This window comes from Fonsecaea erecta (genome assembly GCF_001651985.1).
Source record: "Fonsecaea erecta strain CBS 125763 chromosome Unknown Scaff3, whole genome shotgun sequence".
NCBI classification, from domain to species: Eukaryota; Fungi; Ascomycota; class Eurotiomycetes; order Chaetothyriales; family Herpotrichiellaceae; genus Fonsecaea; species Fonsecaea erecta.
This window is the reverse complement of record NW_017387246.1, coordinates 1,737,241-1,763,207: the sequence shown is the minus strand read 5'-3', so window position 1 is coordinate 1,763,207 and position 25,967 is coordinate 1,737,241. Positions and strand designations below refer to the sequence as shown.

The following is a 25,967-nucleotide window of genomic DNA, read 5'->3' as shown; positions in this document are numbered from 1 at the left end:
GCGTGTGCATCGACGCCAACGGGTGGGCTTCGTCGTCGTGCTGATCGTGTGGCTGCATCCATTTGCTGCTTGGTGTGCATATGCATCATTCGAGCATACGAGGTCATGGCCGCGATGGGGTCAGACTCGTAGCTGAAATTCGGTTGAGGGCTGGTGAGGTATTCGACGGCGGAAGGCATGGTCGGTGATGGTTGAGGAACACGAAAGGGCTTTCTGGTGATGATTGTTTGAAAACCGCAAAGGTCAAATATGAACCTGTGACTGCGGGAGTTGAGATGAACCGCAAAATGTCTTGTAGATGTTGCTGAGGCTGGCGTGAGAAGTTTGGTAAGGGGGAAATTCAGGCAATGTGGTTATATATTTCATCGAAACTACTCAACACACCAGGCTGGCCCGCTATTGGCAAGCATGAGGGAGGAGCGACGGACGGAATGGGGGGCGAAGTCCAGGTCTAGAGGCGGAGAAATGGCGTATGGCATGGCCAATGGCTGCTGTGAAACCTCTGGGGGAGGTCATGCAAGCTGCCGTCAGTTGGACGGAGCTGAGTGGCCGTCTGGCGAACTAGAATTTGACGGTACGTTGATCAAACGGCAAAGGCGGCCTTCGATCCCCAGCGAAAATGCAGATTGCAAGGACCAGAGCTGAGCAGCGAGCAAATAGCCACAGAGAACGTTGTTCGCGGGTGGAGAACGACCCTGCCGATCAGTTGAGAGCAGAGTCGCCCAGGGTCTGGTGGGAGAGGCAATGCGATATGACCACATCTCGCATTTCGATAGACATGCGGAAAAATATGGATCAAGAGGGGAGCTCTAGACCCAACGCTTTTGTGCCGAGGAACACTCATGTTAGGCATTCAAGATAAGCATGCCTGACTTTTATTCAAGAGTGATCGTCGTTGGGAAGGGCATGTCTGGCGCTGAGACCCTGACAGACTTGTGCAAGCTGACGACGGTGAGACCAGGAAAGAAGAGGAGCAAGCCAGACTGGGGGGTGAGGATCAGTGAAGGAACAAAACAGAGGTGTCAGTGGTAAGGGGTCATTTCCATTGTTCGCTAACGGGTTGCAGGAGAGGTTCGTGATACTGGTAGTGGTGGTGATGGGGGTGTAGCATGGGGGAAGGCGACTCGGGCGGAAGCAGATGGGGGAAGAAGCGAACACCATAATTGCCGTCCCGTTGTTGGTGGCAGCCAATAGGGGAGAGTCGATGACGTCGGCGGACACTGAGACGGAGCTCCAGCCTTGCGTCTGCCAAGCCCGCCACCTGCTTCCCAATTCAGCCTCTGGCAACGAACCCTGACAATCACCCGCCCGCTGTGTGTCTGTGAATGGTACGGAGTATTTCACAAGTGTGCGCCCCCAATCCTCTGTCGTGAAATCAGCTTCCAGACTCTGGTGTTGTCGTGTAGTCTCGTATGACCCCGTTTACGCAGCCACAAAATTTGTCCTAAGTGCGTGATTTCTGTCCTGCTCGGCGAACCCAATGCTCCATCCCGCAAAGGTATATGTCCTCCCCGTCCAATCGAGTCTCCGAACTTGACGTTTCATGTTGAACACCTGCATTCAAGGGTCGTGATCACCTATGGCGAGAGACCATGGGATCGGTTGAATGATGCTAACAGGCAGGACCCTGGATTGGTCGTTGGGGTTGACCATACACCACTGCGACGTCCTCCAATGACTAATTAGGCGCCGTCACGAGCATCGATAGTATGGGTGCCATGTCAACGTGGGGTCAATATGGTCACCACCCCCGAACAGCATTTCCCGGCGTGGGCGTCGTTGATTGGTGCTCTTGATGAGGGCCATCGTGGTCTCAGTCTGGGTGGCGTAGGCATCTGCATGGTGCCTGTACAGAAAGAAAAATGATGGCTAATACTCCGACAACACCGAGTATGCCTCAGAAGCAAGGAGGGGACAACACATCAGCGCCTGTCTCCATATTGATTATTTTGTCCGGACGACGCCCCGGGGAATTGCCCCCAGCTGTTTGGAGGCGAGACAAAGGTGGTTGGTGGAGGTGGAGGATGAGGGGAAAAGGGAGCATTGTGATATCCTATGCTTCCTTGAGCGAATTGAGGAGGCGGAGGAGGAGGCCATGGGCCCACCCATTGCGGTGGTCTGGGAGGAGGTACCGGAACACCCGTAGGTAGCGGCATAGGTGGGAATGGCATCGCGAGTGATGGTTGAGGTGGAGGTGGAGGAACAGGCACGATGTTTGCATTGACGTGCGCCGTCGAAGGAGCGAATCTCGGAGGTTGCTCATATCGTGGCTGATGGTTGCTAGGAGAATATGAGCGGCTTCTGGAGCGTGACCGACTGTGACTTCGACCCCATTGTCTCCTCGGTTTGTCGGACCGGCGTGCGGGAGGTGAGCGGCTGTACGATCGTGAAGACCTGGACCGTCCGTTGGTCGAAATACTACGACGTCTGCGCTTCTGAGGTGTCGCGCTGCGACTTCGATCCGAACTTTGTGACCTTGAACGTCGAGAGGAGTCCGCCGAACTCCTCCTGCCACGCTTCTTCATCTTGTCGCAAAACGACCGCGACCATCCGTAATATGTGTCACCAACCACATCTCCCGCCTCATTATGATATGAGATCTGACCCAGTTCATCGATCTCTGGGGACAGGCCAGATTGTTCAAGCCTTGGGAGGGTAGTTTCAAAGCCCTTGACGTCGTTCAAGAAGTCTTTGAGCGCAGTGACCAAGCTCTCGTCTGCAGGGCCGGCAGAGAACTGGAGTGCTCGGACCTCGTCAGGGCGAATCGGCTGCGAACTGTTTGGTATAATGTGGCGCATGAGATTGCCGGCTGGGAGATCGTAGAAGGGTAGAGAAGGGTCGCCGTGTGTCGAGGGAATGAGGTATGGGAGTTCCTTGTCGGCACTCTTACGCTGGGTCTCGGGTTCATAGGTTGGTTCTGATTCGGGCGGAACGCCCGCGAGGACATCGTGCATTTTATCGGCAACAGATTTGCCAAAGTACTCCTCTTCTTTCCAAAGTTCAATCAAATCAAACATTCGCCTCCGCACGCGTGGTTTGGCCTCCGATGCACCGAGTTGGAATAGGTCAGCCAGGAATGGTTGGAGAGACTGCGCCAGGTTGTTACGAAGAGCGACATTATGGTCGTGATGTTTGGCATGGTGAAGGAGGTCATTTATTAGGTAGAGGATATGGAGTCGCCGACGCGGGACAGATGCCCGGATTGCTTCATCTGCCTGGCTCGCAAGGTGTCGGGAGATGGTGACCAGATATTTCCCCAAAGCGTTGGTCCTTGCCGCCGAGACAACGACATTTTCCAACAGCCATTGCTTGCATGTCTATAGTTTTTCAGTCAATCCAAACTTCGGTGCTTTGTGCCATTCTTTGAATTGTCCAGACCTGTATATTGCGATTCGAGCATCGGGCAAGGGCGGCCTCGAAGGCATTATGAAAGGTGGGGAGGTCATCGCGCGACACTTTCGTTACATCGGGCCGCAGGAGAGAGGCGCCAAAGGAGGCTTTGGCAAGAGAGATGTGATGAGCAGCCATCTGTGTTATACGCGGAGTGAGACGACTATTTCGTCACGATTCTTTGGGCTTGTCGTTTCAGTTTCCGAGGCGTTGACATGTTCACCGAGCGGTGGTGGTTGTTTGGGCTAAAGAGCGCCAGGGCTGCGCAGGTGAAATATCTGCCACATTCAAAGCACAGTCACGTGCCTTGGCGCCACAGCACTTGGCTCTTTTGTTCAGGCTCTTTCCGGGTGAGGCTGAAGCCACCCCTGCCTGTCTCCCGCTTGCACGCCACTTAACGCCACCTCTTGTCCGTCTGTCCAATGAAATAAAGTGTCTTTCAAAGACTCATACATCATAGGCCATTGCTATCGAGCTGCTGTCTCAGGCAAGTTAGTGCTCGGCACGCATTCCGTGTGTATTTCGGATTCTCGGTATACCGCTTCAGGTGGGCGCCCGATTTATCGGCGTGAAAGGTGCCTCCCGCGGGCTATTCTCTCCCCACGAAATCCGCAAGTCCTCGTGCTCAGCTGAGGGCCCGCACCCATATTACAAACAATGGACAAATCCACTGGCTGGCAGCATTCGAAATCGAAGATTCTCAGGCCACTTGCCCTCCCACCACCACGGTCCTCACCAGGCTGATGCCCAACAGCCGCTGTGCTTTCCGTCCCTAGTATTCCCCATCCACCAACATCATTTCTATTGCTCAGCACGCAATCAACCTTCTTCCTACTAGTGAATTGCAGCCCTGTTCCTACCGATTCAGCGCAGGCCCGTGAGTCAAGGTCCTCACACTAAGTCACTGCCTACTACAATCCTTACTTCTTGACGCCTTGTGATCCCACATGCAGTCCCCCCTTTAAAACACTCCTACTCCCCCTCACTTGGATTTCCTGGAACTTCTTCTACATTGTACAAAAGATCCCTAACCGCAGATACCTCTCTATTCGTGAAACGGAAAATTCCGTAGTTGATCTCTTCTATTTCGGCTCTCGCTCTCGAGCATTCTAGCTGCCATCCAGCCTCTCTGCTGTATACACGCCGCTACCTCCACGTCTGCAGCCATGAGCCTCGCAAGTACTGTTACCAGCACCCTCACACAAACTGCGGTCCGCCATTTCTCGGCACAGGCACCCAAACCGGCCACCAAATTACAATCGGCCGTCGCAGGAACTCTAATAACCTCCGCCGTCCTTCTACCCTTTGTCCCTCCTGCAATCGAGTCGAAACGCGAACGAGACTCAGGACACCCAAATGCTTCGAGGAAGCACTATGCACCCCTTTGCTGTCACGCATGACGGCCAGCTGCTGGCAAAATTGGGAGTCATCCACACATTGATGCGGCGTTATGTTCACTTGGGTACAATGAGGCGTTGGAATGGTTGAGAGAGCGTTCAGCATAATACCCGTTTCATGGTCATGGCTGGGAGTAACAACAGGAGTAACGAAAGATTGAGCTGCGACTTTCGATTTCGAGAGAACCTGGTCATCAATGTACACACCAAATCAACACTTCGGGCCTCGCCCTTAAACAATATCAGGCATTGAGAACATAACTTGTGGTTGCTTCCGTTCTACTCCCTCAACTCAATCTGTCCCCTTTCTTGCTTCGATACGGCTCCGCAGCCTCGTATTTGCTCTTCTCTCGTACTCTCTGTTCGCCATCAACCGGAGCATGTCCGACGGGTGCCGCATCTTCACTGATCTCGCTGCTCGGACTGCCTGCATGATCTAGCCCTTTATTGTTTAGAGACACATTCTGCTCTTTTGCTTTTGTCTTTAACTTCGAAGTAGGAGGTTGCTTGTTGAAAGCGATATGCGAATCCTCTAGACGTTGGAAGCGAGCTTTTTTCTGCTGTTCTGCTTCAAACCGGGCAGCTCGGTCGGCATTGATGGATTTCTTCGCAAAGTAGTAGGCACCACCTCCAGCGACACAGAGCACTCCCCAGCCGATCCTATGAGCCGTGGTCTGTCAGCAAGATACCGTAAATTTTGCGCCGCTCAAAACAACGACCCGCGAGGGTGTCAAAGGGAAATATTCCAGCACACGACTCAGGAGACCGTACCAAGTCGACCTTATCTGCATGCATGATCAGCTATTAGAGTCGACATAGTGACAAAGCGAATTTACCCACAGTATTCATCTCGACCCGAGTTACCTTTCCATGCCCGGAGTTGAGAGGTGGGAAGACAGTTGAACGCGAGTTTCTTGGAAGCTCGCCTGTAGAAAAGCTCGGGCGGAGGAAATTCGGAGACCAAAGCGCAACTCGCGGCGAACGCTTCGGGTGACGTACATTTTCGCTAGTGACTGCTGTGCGCCACCGTTGTGCTCGGTGGACGCTGATACGTTGCGCCAGTCAGGCATCCATCCATGAAGTCCTCGCCTCGAACGCACCACTTCACCCCCGGTTCACCCATTCCATTCTTATTTTTTGCCTTTCTCCCAACTCTTGCTCACGGTGTGTCCGACTGTATTATATCTCGACTGAGAGCGGCCCGCCGTCTATCCACTGACGCCTCCTCCTGACGCAGTCCGCCACAGCGGCTGCTGTCTGAAGCCATGTCGCTCAAACGAAAGGCCCTTGTGGATGCTGCAAATGGTCGGTCCTCGAAACGCTCCACGCCAGCTCCTTCGACGCCTGTAAGCCTCGATAGCGACGACGAATATTTCGAAGGATCCGATGCACGCTCCCAAGAACCCAGTGATAGCGAGCAAGAGCACATTCGAAAGGCGAGAGCAAGGCTGGACTTTAGTTCCTTCCAGGGAACAAAGCACAAACAAAAGCCGTCAATCTTTGGAGAGAAAGACTTTTCCTGGCTCTCATTAAAGCCTGATCATGAGAATAGACCGCTATGGATAGACCCAAATGTGTCCAGTGGATCACGAAAGGGCCCCAAGATTACCTTGGAGAGCTTCTCTCCGTTGTCTGCGCAGGCCACCGATCTGCTTACTACAATCGCAGAACCCCAGTCGAGACCGTCCTATCTCCATGAGTATAGATTCACAGAACATAGTCTCTACGCCGCCCTTTCGGTAGGTCTACGCGGCGAAGATATAATACGTGCACTAGAAAAGCTGTCCAAAACTCCCGTTCCCGAGACCGTGATCGATTTTATCAACCGCCACACCAAAACGTACGGAAAAGTACGGCTTGTTTTGAGGAACAACAAGTATTTTGTCGAGTCCGATGAGCGCCCCATCATCGACATGCTCCTGAAGGATCCTGTTATCGGCCCCTGCAAAGCCGAGGGCACGGACGTTCAAGTAGGAAGAATTCAAACAAAAGCGACGGTTATCCAAGGCACCAGCAACGCCAAAGGCATGACACAGGCAGGTCAGGGGAACGCGGAGATGCCCAGAGATGACCCGGCCAAAGAGAACGAAGCCATGATCGCCGCGCTAAGGGATGAAGAGGATGAAGAGGATACTTACAAGGAAGCCACCAGTTTCGAAATCGCGCCGAACAAGCGTGACACAGTGGCAAAGCAATGTTTGGACATCGGTTATCCTGCCATCTCCGAATACGATTTCGCCAACGATTTCGAGAACGCGACCCTGCCCATTGACCTGAAACCCTCCACCCAGATCCGACCGTACCAAGAAAAAGCGCTCAGCAAGATGTTTGGTAACGGCCGTGGCAAGAGTGGCATTATTGTCCTTCCTTGTGGTGCCGGGAAGACTTTGGTGGGCATCACCGCAGGCTGCCACATCAAGAAGAGCATCGTCGTCCTTTGCACGAGCGCCATGTCAAGTTATCAATGGGCCAATGAATTCAGGAAGTGGTCTGATATTCGAGAAGAAGATATCGCCGTATTTTCTGCCACTGAAAAGAAGAGGTTCAACGGCGACTCCGGTGTGCTGGTCACGACCTACTCCATGATCACCGCAGGAGGCAAACGAGCCCACGACACCCAGCAGATGATGGACTGGGTGTACGGCAAAGAATGGGGATTGATGCTCCTGGATGAAGTGCATGTGGTCCCCGCCAAGATGTTTAGGAAGGTTGGCGAAAACATTCGCTCCCACTGCAAACTTGGTCTTACTGCCACTCTCCTTCGAGAAGACGACAAAATCACTGATCTCAATTTTATCATTGGACCGAAATTGTATGAAGCCAACTGGATGGAACTTGCTGATCAAGGACACATTGCGAAAGTGCAATGCGCCGAAGTATGGTGCCCGATGTCGATGGAGTTTTATCAAGAATATCAGAATGCAAGCACGCGGAAGCAGCCCTTATTCTATATCATGAACCCGGAGAAATTCCGGGTCTGCCAGTATTTGATCAACTACCATGAGAACCGGGGCGACAAGATCATCGTGTTTAGTGACAACTTATTTGCGTTGAAGCACTACGCCGAGAACATGAAGAGGGCTTACATCTACGGTGAAACCAGCAACTACGAGCGCCTCGAAATTCTGAACCGGTTTCAACACGACGATCGCCCGGAGTTCAGCACCATTTTTTTGTCGAAGATCGGTGATACATCTCTCGATTTGCCGGAGGCAACTTGCCTGATTCAAATTTCTTCGCATTATGGGTCCCGACGTCAGGAAGCGCAACGGCTAGGGCGTATCTTGCGGGCTAAGCGTCGCAATGATGAAGGTTTTAACGCATTCTTCTATTCCCTTGTGTCCAAAGATACGACCGAAATGGCCTACAGTGCAAAGAGACAGGCGTTCCTGGTCGACCAGGGTTATGCCTTCAAGACCATCACACACTTGGCCGGCATGGATCAGATGGACAAGCTCATGTACTCCAGGCCTGAAGAGAGGAATGAGCTGCTCGCGAAGGTCTTACTTCAAAACGAGACGGCCGCGGACATTGAGAAAGTTGATGACAACATATGGAGTCATCTGAGTGGAGGCGGCTCCTCGGCCAAGGCCAAGGCGTACAAATTGCAGGTGCGTAGGCAAGCTGGCTTGTTGGCGGACGTCAGCGGAGGCGGCACGATGGCGCCAATGTACCAAGAACGAAGAACCAAGAAGAGTCAGCAACCCGACAGCGAGTGGTTCCGGAAAGAGGCCCGACGGCGTGAACTTGCGGCCAAGAAGAGAAAGAAGGAGAAAATGGAGGCTGAAAAGGCCTCGGGTCGTGCGTAGCCGGCACAAGCCATTGTTATCTGGATCTATAACACAAATGGGTGCTAGGGGCATTGACCTTTGGATCACAGCCTGGAATGTTCAATTGAATTTGACCTCTACTTTGGGCACAGGAGGTATCATCTTTAATTTGGCCAGGTCTTCAAATACTTCCAACAGTGATTCTGCCGAGTCGACGAAGCCGTGCCAGCCCAGTTTTCGAGCTTTGTCTGTCCTATTTGCCATGTCCGTCAGCATTGTGGCATTATTTCCTCCCAGATGTCGCCCGCACCTGAGAGATCACTCGGGGTCACTTACGAGAATACCAGGGGCGCTGCCCGACAGACGGTACCGTCGAGAAAGCCGAACACGCGATCCACATCCTTCAGTTCCTTCTGGGGCAACTGATATTGCTCTGCAATTTCCTTCCACGCTTGTGTCACGTCTTTCCTCTTTGCCCACTCGGCAAAGGTGAATCTGCGCCGGGACACGCCTTTCCCACCATATCCTCGGGGGTTGAAACGTGTTTCCCGCGCTATGTACTCTGCCTTCTCGTCGGGCCCGGTCCATTTGATCCCATACCAGCCGGCAATCCTGGGCCAGACCGACTCCCACGTGAAGGCACTGTTGTCGCAAGCATTGAACTTTTGGTTCTCCGCCGCTGGGGTCAAGACCGCCCATTCCTCCATATACGCATTCATCATTGAACTCGACATGCTGCAATACGCCTGCCACGACACCGTGTCCGCTGGAAACTCCAGCGGAGCATTCATGTGGCGACAGACGCTGGCATAGACGGCCAGAGGGAAGGCAGCGTTCATGGCCGCATCCGGGACGGCACCCAGAATGGGTCCCGGCATCAGGATGTTCCACCCGACTCCTTGTTCGCGGCAGTACTTGAACAGGGCATCTTCCTGGGGATAGTAAAAATTGGGCTCCAGCTCGACTCGTGGGTCGGACTCTTCCTGCGGCAGCTTGGTCGGGCCCAGGTGGACGCCGTAATTTTTCGCGCCCGTCTGGAGCATGAAGCGCTTCGGCTTGAGCTGAGCGTGGACAAGGGCACCGAGGAAGTTCTCCAGCAGCAGCGTGTTGACGCGGGCCATCTCCTCAGCGTCGCTCCAGAGGCCCTGGCCCGGCTTGGGCTCGACTTGGATGTACGAGAAGAAGAAGACGTGGTCCACGCGGTCGACATGGTGGGATTTGAGCACGGCCGCGATCTCGTCGGGCTTCTTCAGGAAATCCACCGCGATGTGCTCTGCGTTTTTCGGCAGGCCGCCCGGGACCAGGGGTGGACGCCGGCTCAGGCAGATGATGCGCTTCCATCGCTCGGGCGCCTGCGAGAGCACCCGCAGCATGTAGTATCCCGAGATGCCGTTCGCGCCGGTCACGATGGCCGTGAGGTCTTTGACATCGGGGGGAAACGTGGGCAGGGCGTGGTAGATGCCGCATGAGAAAACCTGCTGGACGGCCGAAGACATGGTGTGGAGTGTGGAGTGGTGGAAGTTTGCTTGCTGTTCAGTCCAGTCTCTGTAGACAACCAAGCAAGCAAGCTAGCTAGCTAGCTTCCTTGAGGATGAATCTCAAGCCGTTCTCGTAGAAGAAGAATCTTTATATACTGTGAATGTGTCCTACTCCCCTCCGCACGCTGACAAATATTGTGATGATGCTTCTTCACGCCCTTTTTTATACTATCGATTGCCTTTCGGCTGAGTACTCGTCTGGGATAGCCGAGCCGTCGTTCGATTAATGCGGGGACGATGTGATGATGGGGTAAAGGAAGAAGGGAGGAGGGGAAAATGTTGTTCCTTTCCGAGATCAAGCAGTCAGAGTCCTCGCCTTGATCTCAACGAAGGCTGACCTGGGGGAGAGTATATCTTGGAGATCTGCTTGCATTTATTGATTCCCAGAGGAGGCATTGTAATCACATTGACACTGCAGGGAGAATTGCTTTACTGCCTGCCCAGTGCGAGTTTCAACATGCCACTGAGAATATCGTCGACGATATTTGTGACTTACTATGGGACACACACTTGGCAAACGAAGAATTCAACTGGTGAAACAAACTACCGAGACCTGCTCGAACAAACGCCTCTCACCTCACATAATACTGTATCTCATTTGCCGTGACAGCTTATGCTCCAAAGCCGATCTCACCAAGACCGACAAGGCTGAGGACCCCTTATCTCCGAACTAACTCTGTTACCTGACAGATGGTTTTCTGCAACTTGAAGCCTCTTCCCTTTGATCGGATCATTCCGCTAGGGTACAAATGGATCGTACGAGATGGGATTTACCGTGCTGCGAAGATATGGCTGGAGTCCCCGGCCCGCTCCCCCACAGCCAAGTTATCTGCGACATTTGTGCTGCATCTAGAAATTGCGGTGATTGGAAACTTATCACCGACCAGCCAGCAATGTATGGCACCTCGCTGGGGCCTTTGGCTCTCCCTGTATTATCTGTTGCTAGTGATGGAAATTGAGGATGTGAACCCGGGGATTATTGGATCTTTGATTCCGCGCCGTCTATGCGTATGCGTATGCGTATACGGAACGGGGTTTCTGGTGGGAAGGCAGGTAGGCCAAGGGTTATATAAAGGCGAGAAATCCACCCCTTGTGTTTCTCACATATATTCCCACTACACTACATTTTCTTCTGAGGCCAAAAGTCACATCAAAAACAACGAATTCACAAGTGTCTCTCCCCCTTCCTGACGCACTCGACACCAACACCCCCTTACCACTACCATAAGTTGTTCAACCCCGGCGAAGTCAAAATGACGACCCCCTCCGCCCCCCTGCCCCGGTCTGTCCTGGGACGTCACCGGCTCCTCGCTCCCACCGCCGGCGTCCATGTGAGTCCGCTGTGTCTGGGCGGGATGAATTTCGGGGATGCATGGTCCAGCATCATGGGCGAATGTAGCAAGGAAACGGCGTTTGAGATCCTGGACTATTTCTACGAGATGGGCGGGAATTTTATCGACACGTGAGTCTGCTCGAGCGTTCAAAATCACCCGATATATGAATAGGTGTAGAGTGGTTGAGATTCATTTCGCCTGCCCTGTTGCACCCTTTCTCTGTCCACTCTGCAGTGAAACCTGCCTCGGACTCATTTTACCCTCCTCCCGGCAACAATATGCTGACGGAGCTGTTCTGCAGGGCAAACAACTACCAAGCCGAACAGTCCGAGATGTGGATCGGCGAGTGGCTGGCCCTGCACGGCCCCTACCGACGGGACGAGATGGTCCTCGCGACCAAGTACTCATCAGCGTACAAGGTCTTCTCGGAGCCTCACCTGCAACAGTCCAACTTCGGGGCGAACAGCACCAAGTCGCTCGTGCTGAGCGTCGAAGCATCCCTCAAAAAGCTCCGCACGACCTACATCGACCTGCTGTACGTCCACTACTGGGACTTCACGACCGGCGTGGAGGAGATGATGCAGTCGCTGAACCAGCTGGTGCAGAGTGGCAAGGTGCTGTACCTGGGCATCAGCGACACTCCGGCGTGGATCGTCGCGAAAGCCAACGCGTATGCCCGACACCATGGCCTGCGGCCCTTCAGTGTCTACCAGGGGCGATGGTCCGCAGCGCAACGAGACTTTGAGCGGGATATCATCCCCATGTGCCGGGACGAGGGGATGGGACTCGCGCCCTGGGGCGCCTTGGGGGGTGGCTACTTCAAACCCTCCTCCTCGCAACCAACAACGGAACAACAAGGAGGCGGCGGTGGTGGTCGCAACATGGCGGCTGTCACGACGGGCAAAGAAGCCCAGGTGTCGCGCGTGCTGGAGAAAGTGGCCAACGCGCGCAAACCCGCGGTGCCGCTGACGTCGATCGCGCTCGCATACGTGATGCACAAGTCACCGTACGTGACGCCCATCGTGGGCGGACGCAAGCTGTCACACCTGCGCCAGAACATCGAGGCTCTGACCATCCGCCTCACGCCCGCCGAAATTGACGAGATCGAGTCCGCCTACCCCTTCGACGTGGGATTTCCCATGAACTTTATCAACGGGAACAACCCCAAGGCTGCCATTCGTGGGCCCGAGGACATCGCCCTCACCAAGCGCCTGGGTCACTTTGACTTCGTTCAGGGATCGCAACCCATCTTGCCGCCGCTCGGGGTGGAGAAGCTGAGCGAGGCCGAGAGGGCGGAGGTGCTGGGGTATAGACTGTCGTGAATCAGGTGAGAGACCACCAGCCAGCGACAGGGGTGGTGGGGTTAACCAAAGAATAGACCTTGCCAACGGCGGTCGTCAATACAAGAATGCGTCCTGTTTGTTTTTGTTTTTACATCATGCTGAGTTAATTATACAGCTCCATCCAGTGCCTGCGAGGCGTGTTTTCTTTTTAGATACGACGAGATCCACCCGACAACGCCCAAGGCCGCACTGGCGGCCATGCAAGAGCCCACGAAGAGCACGATGCCTTGATAATGATGCCTTATCCCGTCCCTGTCCTCGCCGTGGGTCCCAACAACCCTGTGAGCCCATAGCATCGCCGAGCTGATCGGACCCGAACAAATGACGCCGATACCCCTCCCCAGCGACAGGAAGCTGTAGATCATGCTGGCGTCGTGCTCGGCGAACATGGTGCCCATGCGCGGCCACAGCGTGAGGAACCCACTCGCGGAGCCGCCAAACAGCAGCGCGAAGGCGATCAGATACGCCAGCGAATCGGCGAAGCCCCAGACCAGGAACGCCGCGAGAGACGCCACCGCGGCCGAGCAGAACACCAGGCTGTGGACATCGACTTTGTCCGAGAGCCGGCCGAAGCCGATCTCCCCAAACACCTGGGCGACGTTGGCGAGAGCGAGCACGATGGCGCCCGTCGATGCCGAGTACCCCAGCGCGGTGGCGTAAGAGGGGAGGTAGATGAAGGGCAGATAGAAAGCGAATGACTGCAACAGGTTTGAGAGCAGAAAAACGTAGAAGCTGGCATGGCGAAAGTAGCGGCTTGAAGGCAGGGAGTTGGCTGTCGAGATCTCATGATCCATATCCGTCGGTGTCAACTCCTTGACCGATGCCGTCTCGGAGCATGAGTCTGCTGCTACTGCTGTGGCAGAGGAAGACCTCTCACGAAGGAAAAAGATGCCAACACCAGGAATGAACAAACAGATTGCCGCAAAAACGAGAAATGCTGTTTTGACGCCGTGGTGGTTCAGGAGTGAGCTGGCCAGAAACCCCCACGCCACGCCGAACAGGTCGGTGAACCCGTAGAGCAGGCCGTACGCAAGCCCGCGTCGCTCGACGAACCACGTATTGAGGATGATGAGAGTGGGCATTTCGACGACGAGCAGGCCTACGCCGAAAAGCAGTCCTTGCGTGAGGATCAGTATTCTGACGTCCTGGCAAAAGGCACTGCTTAGCAGCCCCACCAGGCACAGCATCCATCCTGGGTAGATATAGTAGTGGCAGGGGATGGTGAAGCTTTGGCAGCAGTATGTGACGGCCGGGGCGCCCAGGTAGGCAATGCCTGTTGCGAGGACGCCGATCCAGGATGAGACGTCGCTGTGCGGAAGGGAGGCACGATTGCTGTAGTAGTCCTGGAACACGCCGAAGGACAGACAGACGCCTGCCTTTGCTCATCAGTACATTGAACCAAGCAGCAGTGGTGGTAGTTGTAGTAAACCGAATTGAACGGACCAAAGAGTACACCCTCAGAGAGGAGCGCAGCAAGCAAAGTCCCATACGCAGCCCAACTCGAATCGGTTTGGGCTGTGGAATATCGCGTCCGCGCGGATTGCCGACATCGACCAAGCATGGTCATCACTGCTTTCCCGGAGACTATGCAGCTCGGTCTGGGAAGGAGGGGAGACATCTCCAGGATATCACAGGATCAATAGCTCCTTCTTTGAATATCCATCTTGAATCTGATACAGTCCGCGATAATTGTCCAACACAGCTGGGCAGCGAGACGAGGGAGTTTTGGCCATATAAAAGGCCGCTCACCCGTAACCCATTGGCCTAGAACTTCGATTGACTCGAAATCTTCACCAACAATGATGGGTCTAATGAAGTATTGCACAAGCAGCCTCGACTCCACATGAACGTCACGATTCACAGATCTGGCAACTGTTGATGAAGCCCGGCCGGGCCGCCAGCTTCATCGCCCCTCATTATCGATGGATTGGACATCGAGTGATGCGGGAACGGGCCCCCAGCTGCGTGAAACTCAGGAGCAAAAACAATAACAATGTGTCATGGCGCTTGTTTAGTTTTTGATTCTCCTCAGGCAGCCTCGTCAAGGCTGATGCCGACGCCCCAATGCGTTTTAGACACGCCGGAGAGCAACGTTAGCCTAGGATTAGGGCTGAGCATAGCTAGTTTGCAGAGCTGAAAGGGGCTGAGGCATGTGCCAAGAGGGCCCCGGCCAATGAGGAGGTGGTTGAGTTGATTGACGTCGGGCCCGGACCAATCGGAAGAGCGACACAAATGGACCTTTGCCCATTCAACGTTGAGAACGGTTTCCTATTCTGATCTTCTACCCAAATTTGGAAATCCCATGCCCAAGGGGTCCCGTTTTGTGGAGAGTAAACAATATTAAACACAGGCTTCAGCCCTGATCTTGTACCGGTCCTTAAACAATCTTCAAGACCTTGGCAAGCCAACTCGACATGGTCAACGCTGCTGTCGTCCCCGCGAAGACAATGAGAGGCCCAAAGCTGCCCGAGTAGGCACCTGCTGCACCTTTCCACCCCGCAACGCTGCCATGCAACAGTGCTTCACTGACAGGACCACACGCCACGTTCCCGATCCCTCTACCACCGCCGAGGAGGCCCATCATGCTCCCCAAGTCCGCTCTACCGGTGTCGCCGCCAGGAGTGACACGACGGAACTCCTGGGCGGCGCCAGCATAGACAGCCGTGAAGCCTCCCGCAAAGAACCCATAGCACAACGTAAATGCAATCAAAAGGGCCGTGGAGGACGATGCAAGGCCCCAAAGGAGGAAGATGGCCAAGGTGGAGCCCAGCGAGGAGATCAGGATGACCGTGTATACAGGGACTTTGTCTGATAGAGTCGAGAGACACATGACGCCAGGGACTTGTGCGACGTTGAGCAATGATACGAGGAGGGAGCCCGAATGGAGTCCGTTGATGCGTGCATAAGCTGTTGTCCACTGGTCAGTTCATGTTTTTGTTTGTCAGCGGAATGCTTACTAGGAAGGTAAAGCTGGGGCACGAAATATCCCAACCCTTGGATGATGTTGCAGATCTCAATGATCCAGAATTGCCTCGTCTTCACAAATCCAAACCCGGCAACGATAGCTCGTGCCGGCGCCCGGTGAGCTCTGGAAGGGGGAATTCGAGGTTTGACAAAGAACAGAAACGGGGCGATCAAGATGAACTGCGAAATACCACGAACTGGCTTAGAAGAAGGGCGGAGAACCAGAAGAATCGAAAGCGTACCAGAGCGATGGCCCACCCCCTCAAGAAGGTCTCAACACCGTATTTGCTAAGGCCCCATTGAAGCACTAAAGGACCTGCCAGCCCTCCGCATCCAGAGCCAGCCCACATGACTCCATAGGCGAACCCTTTGCGGCGTACGAACCACTCGTCGATGAAACTGTAAATGGGATAATAGACGAGATTGCCGCCAATGGCGTACAGAATTCCCTGGGTAAGAATGAGGTGCCATGACTTGGTAGCAAAACTCGAGAGCAAGACCGCCAGTACGACAATGGGCAGACCAATGAACAAACTCCGACGCAGGAACATCGGCCATCTTTGGAAGGCGAGGAAGACTATTGGCGCACCCAAGTACATGATTCCCTAAAGATTTGAGTTAGGCTCACTGTGTTTTTATCCAGCAGATGGAGTTGACGACATACTGAACATGTTGTCCCAATGGCCGAAATGCCTGTCGAATTCTGTGATACGGGAGGATGCGTCGAATAATAATCCTGGAGCACACCGAAAGAGAATGGAAAGCCTGTCAAAGCAGAGTCAGACACCCGGCCCTCAGCCAGAAGAGCCCTTGCAGTCATTTACCCCAGAGAAGCATCTCAATGCAGAAGCTGCCTGAAAGGAAGAGCCATGCCGCTCGTCCGCGATCGACTGGAGGGAGAGAGGTTGTCTCATGCGCCTCAGTTGTATCGGCATGTCGGCTTCCGGCATATTCTCCCAACTCTGTCTGGGAGGTGCTAGTACCGGAGCGCATCGTTGTCAAGTCTGTCTGCGCTTTGAGCTTGTTCTCTGCGCAAACATCAAAAGAATGAAGAACTCTAGACAATGGATATAAAATTGATGTGTAAAAGGGCGTGCATCTTGGTAATTATGTAATAGCGTTCGGGAGACGATCGTGGTGAAAAAGTATGTTTGGAGGAAAACATTTTGATGGTAAATCCATATCATGTGCTACTGTGTGCTATTGAGCAAGTGCTGTCGTTGTCGCCACCAGCGCCTTCCTGCCCAGGTATATGCTCAACGTCATCTCCATCAACTCCTCTCCTTGCAAAAGGTCATGACAGGTTTACACAAATACACAAAACGTCCCCGAGCTACACTTTATAGCACTCCTCAGGATAACAAATTTGTACCTCAATATGGATTCCTTGCTGCAGAACTTTATGGGGCAGCGACAACAACCCGCAGAGATCCATATGCCCATTGACAGAGTCAGAAATGAGTATGCAGAAGTGCTGCCTACTTCCGACTGTCCCAGTCAGAATTGCGACAAGCCGCCTGGCTTCGGACTTCGGTAACTTTGACCCGAACCGGGCTCCCTATCTCCCCGAGGCTGTATAGACTTGTACAAACTTGATGTCCTGCGGACTTTTGTTTATAAATCTTATTGATCTATATACAAGGCCTTGGACGAAAATGCTATGTCAGTGCGTTAACCAAGAGCATGCCCCTCAGTGTGAAAACAGTATGGCTCATCCTGTGAGAAGCAAGGTCAGACGCAAACGGTTCGTTGAGTCGAGAATTGATGGCTAACTAAGCTATCCTAGCTGAGAGATCCTTCCCTTTTCAAAGAAAATGCATATATAAATGGTGAATGGGTGAAGGCTGTGTCAGAACGGACTTTTCAAGTACAAAGTATGCCAGTGTTGATCTTCGGTGGCTAGACTGACTCCAATTCGGGTAGATCCGGCCACGGATGAGGTGCTTGGAGTTTGCCCTGAGATGTCGAAGGATGAGACAGAATCAGCAATTGATGCTGCGAGCACAACCTTCCAGATATTCCGCAATACTTCAGCTCGGTACAAGTCACGACTTCTTCGAAGGTGGTACGATCTCATGACGGAGAATGCAGGCGACTTAGCTACTCTTATCACTCTGGAAAATGGGAAGGCCTTATCTGACGCGAAAATTGAGGTCGAGTATGCCGCAAGCTTCTTGGAGTGGTTCAGCGACGAGGCACCACGAGTTTATGGAGATGTCATATCAGCCACTGTTGCGGGAAATCAGGTGCTTACTATCAGAGAACCACTAGGAGTGTGCGGCCTGATCACACCGTAAGTCCTTATCCTTGTATCTTCTGCTCACACATACCGACGAGAAGTAGTTGGAACTTCCCTGCCGCGATGATCACTAGAAAAGCCGGAGCAGCTCTGGCAGCTGGCTGCTCCGTCGTCGTCAAATCGCCTGGTGAAACACCATTGACTATCAACGCCTTGGTAGAACTCGCTCACCGTGCAGGCATGCCCCCTGGGTTGATCAACGTCGTGACCGCGCTTTCCAATACAATTGAAGTCGGCCACACATTGACATCCTCTCCTCTGATTCGCAAAATCTCTTTCACGGGCTCCACTCGCGTCGGGAAGATTTTGATGCAACAATGCGCGGAAACGACTCTCAAGAAGATTTCTCTTGAACTGGGAGGGAATGCCCCTTTCATTGTTTTTGAGGACGCAGACATTGATGCTGCGATCACAGGAACGATTGCTAGCAAGTTTCGTGCATCAGGCCAAACGTGTGTCTGCCCTAACAGAATATTTGTTCACGACTCTGTGTACGATATCTTTGCTGCGAGGCTTGCTGCGAGGGTACGAAGCGAGTTCGTCGTGGGCAACAGCCTCACTACTTCTGGAGTCACTCACGGTCCATTGATCCACCAGACTGCGGTGCAAAAGGTCGAAAATCACGTCAAAGATGCTCTTTCCAAAGGCGCCAAAGTACTAGCTGGAGGATCGCGACTGCCACAACTGGGGCCAAACTTCTTCTCGCCAACTGTTCTGTCAAATATGGACGATGGCATGTTGCTTGCTTCGGAAGAGACGTTTGGACCGGTCGCGGCGCTTTTTCGCTTTAAGACGGAAGATGAAGTCATTCAACGGTCGAATAACACCGAGGTTGGCCTGGCAGGGTATTTCTTCAGCAAGGATGTCGATCGTGTGTGGCGTGTGGTGAAGGCTTTGGAAGTCGGCATGGTCGGCATCAACACTGGAGTTATAAGTGATGCGGCTGCTCCGTAAGCGAATCCGCTCTTTGTCGTACAGTCTGTTATGCTAATTTGCTCCAAAAGCTTTGGAGGCGTCAAGTCAAGCGGGTTTGGTCGCGAGGGAAGTAAGTATGGCATTGGTGAATATTTGTCCATTAAAATGATTGCCTTTGGTGGCAATGGAGCCGCTTTAAAAGGTCGTTTGTGAGATATCAGGTGTAAGAAGCTCTTTTCTTAGATATTACTGTAGACTTTGCAGGTCGCTATGTCGATATCAGCGTCATTGTCCAGGCCTGAAAAGAAAATATTTGGAGCTGTCTGTCAGAACGTCCACTGCCATGCATGGCCTTGAATGGAATCCTTTTCACTCGTTGTTGATGCTTTCCCGTGTAATATATCTGAAACATCTGGCCCTGATTGACAAGATCAAGCGGAAAGAGTTTCATATTCTGTCCCTCGTTTCTTGCTCTGCTGATGGTATTCTGAGTGTCTGTTGTCTTGTCGGTTACTCCTGGAAGAGTGAGCTCTCTAGAAGAGTGAAATCTGCCGCTAAATAATCAGTGCCTTTGCGACTACGCGATTGAATGTCCCTTATAGATTTTGGAGATGCAAAGCTGATCTCTCTGGTCCATACACTCTTCTAGGTGAAGTCCTTGGTAAATCCAATTCTAGAACTATAATACCATCCCGACTATCGGCCATTGTGGAAAGTTCGCCGCGTCTGCCAATAAAGGCATCTGGCCGTCTATACTGCCTATTTTGCAGCCCGTCTTCTGGAGAAAAAACTCTGGGAATCTGTTGCCACCGGGCTATCGACCACTATGTTCAGCGTCGGCCCCCTGCTTTGCATGCTCCACTCCAAACACCAGGCGGACTGGCCTCTAGATCGTGTACATGAACCTCGGGCTTCTATCACCAAGCGCCTCGATTTCAGCATCGCTCATTCCCGCGACCTTGTAGTCTTCCTTGCCGTCCATGCGTCGCTTATTGACGCGACTGAGGTAGAGTGTCATGAATCCGTAGAAGAGAATGCCATAACCCAGCAACGCGATGTTGACCGAGAAGCCCATCGTGTAGTACGGTGCGTCTTCCGCGGGATAGAGCTGTGATACCGTGTCAGCGATACTCCGTTCCGATTTCATCGATGAAAAAATGGCTTACAAATGGTGCTAGGATCCCAGAGCAGTTGCACACGGAGATCTGGATCGCAGACGCCGTGGTTCGTTTTCCATACCGGGGGTTGTTCGAAGGAAGCCACGCCAGCGGGATGCCGACGGCGACGAACAAGCCCAGGGACACCACAAAGGTTGCAAAGTAGTGGACCGCAGGCCCGACTCGGGCGATGAGCAAGCCGTAGCCGACGATGCTCGTCGAGGCCGCTGCGATCTGGTATGGGCCGCGAAGTTGGTGGGCGTCCGACAGGCGTGCCACGAGCAGGTAGGAGATGGCACCGCAGACGTAGACCGGGACAGTCAAGGCTTGGGCCTGTGTCGGAGACCACTTTCCGAGACCTAGGGTTCTATTCGTCACTTGAAGAACAGATAACAAAAAGCTACATAGCCACGCACCTTTGATAATGGTTGGGAGGAAGATCGAATAGCTGTAGAGCATGGCGTTGACGCCGAACTGGCCGGCCGCAAACCCCCATGTCTTCCAGTCCTTGAATGCAAGGAGAGAGTCCTTTCGGTCGAGCTCCTCGTGGAAACCCGGTTGGCGTCGTAGTCTGGCAATGAGGAGCTGCCGTTCTCCCTCGTCAAGGCACCATGCAGTGTCTGGACTATCTGGGAGGAGGAACCAGATGGCGAATCCAAAAAGTACGGTCGGGATGCCTATTATGGACTGTCAAAATTCTGATATGCAATCATTCTAGCACAAACAATACCTTCGATGATGAAAACCCAACGCCAGCCTGATTGTCCGGCGAGGCCGTCCATATAGCCAATCCCATAGGCAAGTAATCCCCCGCAAGCTCCGGCAATGGCAGAGCTCACAAACAGGTACCCAATGCGTAGTGCCAGCTCGGTCTTGGTGTAGAACATGGTCAGGTAGATGGTCAAGCCGGGGAACAAGCCACCTTCGACCAGGCCGAGGAGAAGGCGACAGACAACGAGACCACCAAAACTCTGCACGACGCCGGTCAATGTAGAGATGATGCCCCAGACGATGGTCAAGACGGCGATGTATCGGGACGGGGTAAAGTACTTGAGCATCAGGTTGCTGGGGATCTCAACCAGGACGTAAGTGACGAACAGCAAGGCGACGGCGGTTTGGTATTGTGTTCCATGGAGGTGCAGATCCTTTTCGAGGCCGTAAAGTCGTGCGTTGCCGATGTTGGTTCGGTCGAGGAAGCACAGGAGATAAGTCACCATCACCAGTGGGACGATGACGCGGTCGATCTTGCTGACCAGCTTCTTCTCGGCGGCTTGGTCGACCTCAGGCGGCGGAGGCTCCTTCGATTCATATTCGACGAAGTCCATACTGACAGCCTGTAGCTTGTCAATTGCCATGTCGACCATTTCCTTTTTTCCAGATCTGTCGGTGTGCGGATTGTCTGAGATGATAGTAATATCTCACACCATGTGAATTCTCAGTGTGCTTTTCGAAAATGTCTCTCGAGAAAATAGAAGCAATGAGCTCCCGAGATATCTTGTGTCGGTAGAGCGACATCCTCTCCTTGGGCGTTGCGAGGATAGTGGCACGCTATATAGTTGAAACCGAAGAGCTCGAATACCTCCCAAACAAAGTCAACTAACTCCATGGTCTCCCAGACATGTAACTGCACCGGAGGAGTCTGGGGTCTCCGGACTTCGGGCCTCGAAGTCGATGTTCCCTATTCAACCCGCTGATCGCCAGTACTAGATGGGAGAAGCCACCACAGCATTCGCCAATGAGCGTTGAACTCCAAAGGTACTTCGTATCAGAAGTACTTGGCAAATGCACCTTCCCGCAGACCGATAAAGTTTAGATAGCTAATGCCGGAGATGCTAGTCACTGCCGACGGTCAACGGGAACGTTTGAACCTTGGAAGAACTTGATCGGAAGTTCGACCACCTTACAGGCCAACCAGCCAGTTCTTTAGCAGAGCACTCCTATAAGCTAGATTTGTAGAATTCGATGCCTGTCCGAGAGCGGACGGGTGGTTCTCTTGCACTACGGAAACGTTCGGGGATTGAAAGTGGATTATGGTGTGTGGTCTTCTGGAAACATGAGCAGCGGGTAGCGGTAAAGCAGCCTATGGGCCTCAGAGCACTCGACTCAGGTATAGTTCTTCGCTGGGTGTTTCACTCACTCGGCGTGGGCTCACTTGCATCCCTTTGACTGTTTCCAACTAGCTGCCTTCTGTGGCTTGCTCTTTCTCGGGTCAAGATCTCTTTTCAGTCGAGGGCTGTTTGTACAGCAGAGTTAACTACACCCACGTAAAGTTTTGACTCTTAGTCTTTCCTTATTGGACGCCTAAGCGTCCATCAACAGGTTTGAAGACTCAAGGAACTTTGAAATAAAATTGGGCCATTGCATAACACGGCAATACTAAAGCCAAGTACAAACAAATCTATGCCACGCAGATACATAAGGACCATCTAACGCTGACAAACAGAGCCGGCCATGCAATGTCATAGTCTAGGCTGAAGCTGAGATTGTTCCGAAGGGGACTCTTGCCGCGCCGCAAACCAGTCCATGTACTTGCGCCGCAGCGTTTCCGTCACGCCTGTCTCGGGGTCGGCGTACTCCCTGCCTTCATTGAGATACTTGTGCAGAGCCGTTTCAGCGTGAGCCTCGGCGTCATAGCCGTAGACTTCGAGGACCGTTTGTGGGTCGCCGTAGAGGTTGCTGCTGCGGACGTAGTACTTGCCTTCGAGCTCCGGCGCCATGGCAGCGTCTCGAGCGCGCTGCTCTGGGCCGTTGGGCAATTGCCAGATGGCCCCGTTCAAGAATGATACTTGCTGCTTCATGTAGGCCTTGGGCTTTCGCTCGTCCTCGTAGATCCGAACAGCTTGGTCTATTCGGATTTTGCCCTCGACCACTTTGGCGATACATCGAGCCAAGAATGCGCCATCTTCCATTGAAGTCGCAGCGCCTTGGGCCATGTGGTTGACCATGGAGTGAGCGGCATCGCCCATGAGCACGACGTTGGATCGAGGAGAAGACCACGAGTTCATGGGGCCGGTTACCAGCAGCGGCCATCGAGACTAAGACGCAGTCAGTACAATGAAGCATATCCCATAAATTCGCATACAGTCTTACAGTCTTATCGATCATGTTCACAATGCGCCGAATACGAGGATCGAAGTCCTTGTACTCGTTCCAGAGTTCCTCAATCGGGACGTTGTTCTCTGTGGCACGCAATTTCTCGGGCCGATGGTGTGACAAGACAAGATTGAAGAGCTTCGCGTCGTTGATCGGGTAGGTGATGATGTAGGCGTTCTCGGCCATCCACACTTCCATCGTCTTCTTTTGGATCAATTCTCGGGCGATCGGGTCCTGTCGAATCCTGTCGTAGGGCACGATGGCGCGGTACGCGCAGTTCGTTGTCGGTGGCTCCGGGTGGACATTCGGGAACAAAGTCTTTCTCGTAATACTGTTGATGCCGTCTGCGCCGATGAGGAGGTCAAAAGTGTACGTCTGGTGCTTGTATGTCTCCACCGTCACCGTGTCTGAGGTCTGGTAGTCAATGCGCGTGACTTGGGCGTCAATGACAATGTCGGCTCCCAAGCTGCGGGCAATCGTCGCCAGACCATCGTGGAGGTGAGCACGGTGCACAACCCACCATGGACGACCCAGGGTACGCTCGAGAGTCGGAATCTTGGTGTGGCCAACGAGTGTGCCATCCTTTCGGCGCATATTCAATTCCTCAAACTGGACCAGATTTTTGCCAATCACGGTGTCGACGCCCCACCGCTGCAGGAGTACTGACACATTAGGTGTCATCTGAATACCGGCACCGATCTACCAGCCAACGTGCTTAGTTGGAGTCTTCAAGACGGTTGAACGTGGGAGGAGTTATACCTCGCCGAGCTCCTTTGCAGCTTCAAGGACAGTCACCTGTGCTCCCGCCCGTCTCAAGGCAATGGCGGCTGCCAGGCCTCCAATCCCTGCTCCCACGATACCGACGTGAATATTGCTTTGATGAGCCTATTCGTGTCAAAACTTCTGATTGACTGCGAGAGCAACGGCGGCTTACCATCTTAGTGCTTTGCAATGATGAGGGGGAAACGCAATGTTGAAGAGTGAGCCAGAATATTTCGTGTGCCGATTAGATTGAACTCTTTGATGGACCGCAATTCGCTGTATTATGTTACCTGAAGTGTTCTTGGTTATGCCTTAATATACTATCCTGCGTGCACATCCCCAGTTTATGTTTTTCGGTCCAAGGTTCGGCCATCGGGGAGATAGGGAAAGTGATATGCGGCTCCCTCGTCATAACTGTCCATCCATCCGCGGAGACTGTCCGTACTTACGCGGGGTCTCTACACTCCAGATTTGATGCTACGTACTTAATGGAGAGACTTACTTCGTGGAGAAGTCGACTGTCTGGACATTGTGTACGAATCCATCCTCAGACCGAGCTTCGCAGCATCCGTCGTGAAACATCTGCACCTGCTACAGCTAGAGCATTTACAACCATGGTTCTACCCAGGAAGACCCTCCGCGTGTCCCATCTGGGCGGGGTCCAGGTGGGCTATCGTCCTTCGCAGGAAATCTTGGACCGTTCGAAGCCTACTCTTGTCTTGTTCAATCCATTCACCGTCACTGCCGACTATTATCTACCTGAGTTTGAGAATGAAGCTCTCCTTCAGGCAGCTAACCTCATCGCCATCGAACCCCTGGGGCATGGGCACACTTTCCCCAAGAAGGCAGAAACCTGGACCTACTGGGATACTGCCATCATAACTCTCCAAGCCCTGGACCAACTCGGCGTTGAGCAAGTATTTGCCGCGGGGACATCTCAGGGCGGGTGGATCGCCGCAAGAATGGCACTGCTGGCACCAGAGAGGGTATGGAACCTCTTCTGAATGGCTCACGAAGCTATCATGACTGACACTCGTGTCAAGATTCAAGGCATCATCGCGATCGGATCATCCATGGACTCTGAGTCGCCCCGAAGCCGTGAACTGGGCTGCTGGGACGGCCCCGGAGCGACGTCAGGTCTTGTGACATTGGCTGGCCATCTCGCTCCCGCCCACGACTTCGAACCCGGGAGCGGATATTGCGACTTCCTGATGGACATTGGGTTCGGCAAGACGGTCGACCAAAAGACCAAGGACTTTTGGTCCGAGGCCATCAAGCACAACTACAGCGGAGACACTGGCAAGAGAAGGATCTGTCAGGCCGCAGTTAACCTTGCCGGCCGAGACGGATTGCACGAGCGGCTGCCCTATGTCCGCTGTCCCGTCCTGTGGTTACATGTATGTGATTGTACCCCAGCCTGAGCTGCTTTGTGCTAACCAGATGCAGGGCACGGAGGATGTGGTGTTCAGCATCAAGAACGCGGAGGAAGAGATCAAGCTATTCACCAATGCAGCAGAAGCCAGATTGGTCAAGTTTTCCGGAGGAGTTCATTTTCTGAGCTGGACACACAAGGAAGAGGTCGCTCGGGAACTGGTGGGCTTTATCAGTAAATGGGGCAAGGCTGGTGAGGCTCCAAGAGCATCCTTGTAAAAGCCTAGAATTCGCAGTGGGTGTGGAGTCTAACAAGTAAGCCAATCTATGACACTTCTCCCTGACAACCTTGTGTACGATTTCGTTGAGACTTTGAGACCGGATGAATAGACAAGGCTGGGTATAGTCCCGTTTACGGCTAGTACGGATAAGCGGGTAAAATATCCCCACATCCCCCCGGAGTCAGCACCGATTTTTCTCCGCAGACCTGACAGAACTCCGCAAGTTAAATATCCGGTTCCTCCCCGACCTTCCCGTCGAGCGAGCTCCCGTCGACCTTCATTATAGTCAATACCGAATCTCGATTGTACACTCCAATTTAAGGCGCTCCACCTAGAAGCGTGACATGGCATTT

The 25,967-nt window shown here is 53.2% G+C and overlaps 11 protein-coding genes across 11 annotated transcripts; 4 read left to right on the top strand and 7 right to left on the bottom strand.

Annotated features, from left to right (window-relative positions):
* Positions 1-1,922: 1,922 nt before the first annotated feature.
* On the bottom strand, positions 1,923-3,528 carry AYL99_03893 (hypothetical protein; the record flags this gene model as incomplete). The annotated part of the gene is made up of 2 exons (XM_018835407.1): positions 1,923-3,317; positions 3,379-3,528. The coding sequence occupies 2 exons, from the start codon at positions 3,526-3,528 to the stop codon at positions 1,923-1,925; spliced, it is 1,545 nt and encodes a 514-aa protein (XP_018695057.1).
* Positions 3,529-5,074: 1,546 nt separating this feature from the next.
* AYL99_03892 (hypothetical protein) lies at positions 5,075-5,788 on the bottom strand (the record flags this gene model as incomplete). The annotated part of the gene is made up of 2 exons (XM_018835406.1): positions 5,075-5,447; positions 5,652-5,788. The coding sequence occupies 2 exons, from the start codon at positions 5,786-5,788 to the stop codon at positions 5,075-5,077; spliced, it is 510 nt and encodes a 169-aa protein (XP_018695056.1).
* A 264-nt stretch (positions 5,789-6,052) lies between these two features.
* On the top strand, positions 6,053-8,596 carry AYL99_03891 (hypothetical protein; the record flags this gene model as incomplete). The annotated part of the gene is made up of 1 exon (XM_018835405.1): positions 6,053-8,596. The coding sequence occupies one exon, from the start codon at positions 6,053-6,055 to the stop codon at positions 8,594-8,596; it is 2,544 nt and encodes an 847-aa protein (XP_018695055.1).
* Positions 8,597-8,677: 81 nt separating this feature from the next.
* Positions 8,678-10,053, bottom strand: AYL99_03890 (hypothetical protein; the record flags this gene model as incomplete). Its single annotated transcript, XM_018835404.1, has 2 exons — positions 8,678-8,810; positions 8,894-10,053. 2 exons carry the CDS (start codon positions 10,051-10,053, stop codon positions 8,678-8,680), a joined length of 1,293 nt encoding a protein of 430 aa, XP_018695054.1.
* Positions 10,054-11,348: 1,295 nt separating this feature from the next.
* On the top strand, positions 11,349-12,751 carry AYL99_03889 (hypothetical protein; the record flags this gene model as incomplete). The annotated part of the gene is made up of 2 exons (XM_018835403.1): positions 11,349-11,557; positions 11,731-12,751. 2 exons carry the CDS (start codon positions 11,349-11,351, stop codon positions 12,749-12,751), a joined length of 1,230 nt encoding a protein of 409 aa, XP_018695053.1.
* A 128-nt stretch (positions 12,752-12,879) lies between these two features.
* Positions 12,880-14,333, bottom strand: AYL99_03888 (hypothetical protein; the record flags this gene model as incomplete). The annotated part of the gene is made up of 2 exons (XM_018835402.1): positions 12,880-14,144; positions 14,216-14,333. The coding sequence occupies 2 exons, from the start codon at positions 14,331-14,333 to the stop codon at positions 12,880-12,882; spliced, it is 1,383 nt and encodes a 460-aa protein (XP_018695052.1).
* An 816-nt stretch (positions 14,334-15,149) lies between these two features.
* On the bottom strand, positions 15,150-16,729 carry AYL99_03887 (hypothetical protein; the record flags this gene model as incomplete). Its single annotated transcript, XM_018835401.1, has 5 exons — positions 15,150-15,679; positions 15,730-15,916; positions 15,979-16,341; positions 16,401-16,501; positions 16,561-16,729. 5 exons carry the CDS (start codon positions 16,727-16,729, stop codon positions 15,150-15,152), a joined length of 1,350 nt encoding a protein of 449 aa, XP_018695051.1.
* A 968-nt stretch (positions 16,730-17,697) lies between these two features.
* AYL99_03886 (succinate-semialdehyde dehydrogenase (NADP+)) lies at positions 17,698-19,163 on the top strand (the record flags this gene model as incomplete). The annotated part of the gene is made up of 3 exons (XM_018835400.1): positions 17,698-18,029; positions 18,080-18,985; positions 19,040-19,163. 3 exons carry the CDS (start codon positions 17,698-17,700, stop codon positions 19,161-19,163), a joined length of 1,362 nt encoding a protein of 453 aa, XP_018695050.1.
* A 673-nt stretch (positions 19,164-19,836) lies between these two features.
* AYL99_03885 (hypothetical protein) lies at positions 19,837-21,462 on the bottom strand (the record flags this gene model as incomplete). Its single annotated transcript, XM_018835399.1, has 4 exons — positions 19,837-20,058; positions 20,117-20,466; positions 20,524-20,784; positions 20,838-21,462. The coding sequence occupies 4 exons, from the start codon at positions 21,460-21,462 to the stop codon at positions 19,837-19,839; spliced, it is 1,458 nt and encodes a 485-aa protein (XP_018695049.1).
* A 1,104-nt stretch (positions 21,463-22,566) lies between these two features.
* AYL99_03884 (salicylate hydroxylase) lies at positions 22,567-24,137 on the bottom strand (the record flags this gene model as incomplete). The annotated part of the gene is made up of 4 exons (XM_018835398.1): positions 22,567-23,142; positions 23,198-23,899; positions 23,960-24,085; positions 24,135-24,137. The coding sequence occupies 4 exons, from the start codon at positions 24,135-24,137 to the stop codon at positions 22,567-22,569; spliced, it is 1,407 nt and encodes a 468-aa protein (XP_018695048.1).
* A 439-nt stretch (positions 24,138-24,576) lies between these two features.
* AYL99_03883 (hypothetical protein) lies at positions 24,577-25,612 on the top strand (the record flags this gene model as incomplete). Its single annotated transcript, XM_018835397.1, has 3 exons — positions 24,577-24,948; positions 25,006-25,359; positions 25,409-25,612. The coding sequence occupies 3 exons, from the start codon at positions 24,577-24,579 to the stop codon at positions 25,610-25,612; spliced, it is 930 nt and encodes a 309-aa protein (XP_018695047.1).
* Positions 25,613-25,967: the final 355 nt, after the last annotated feature.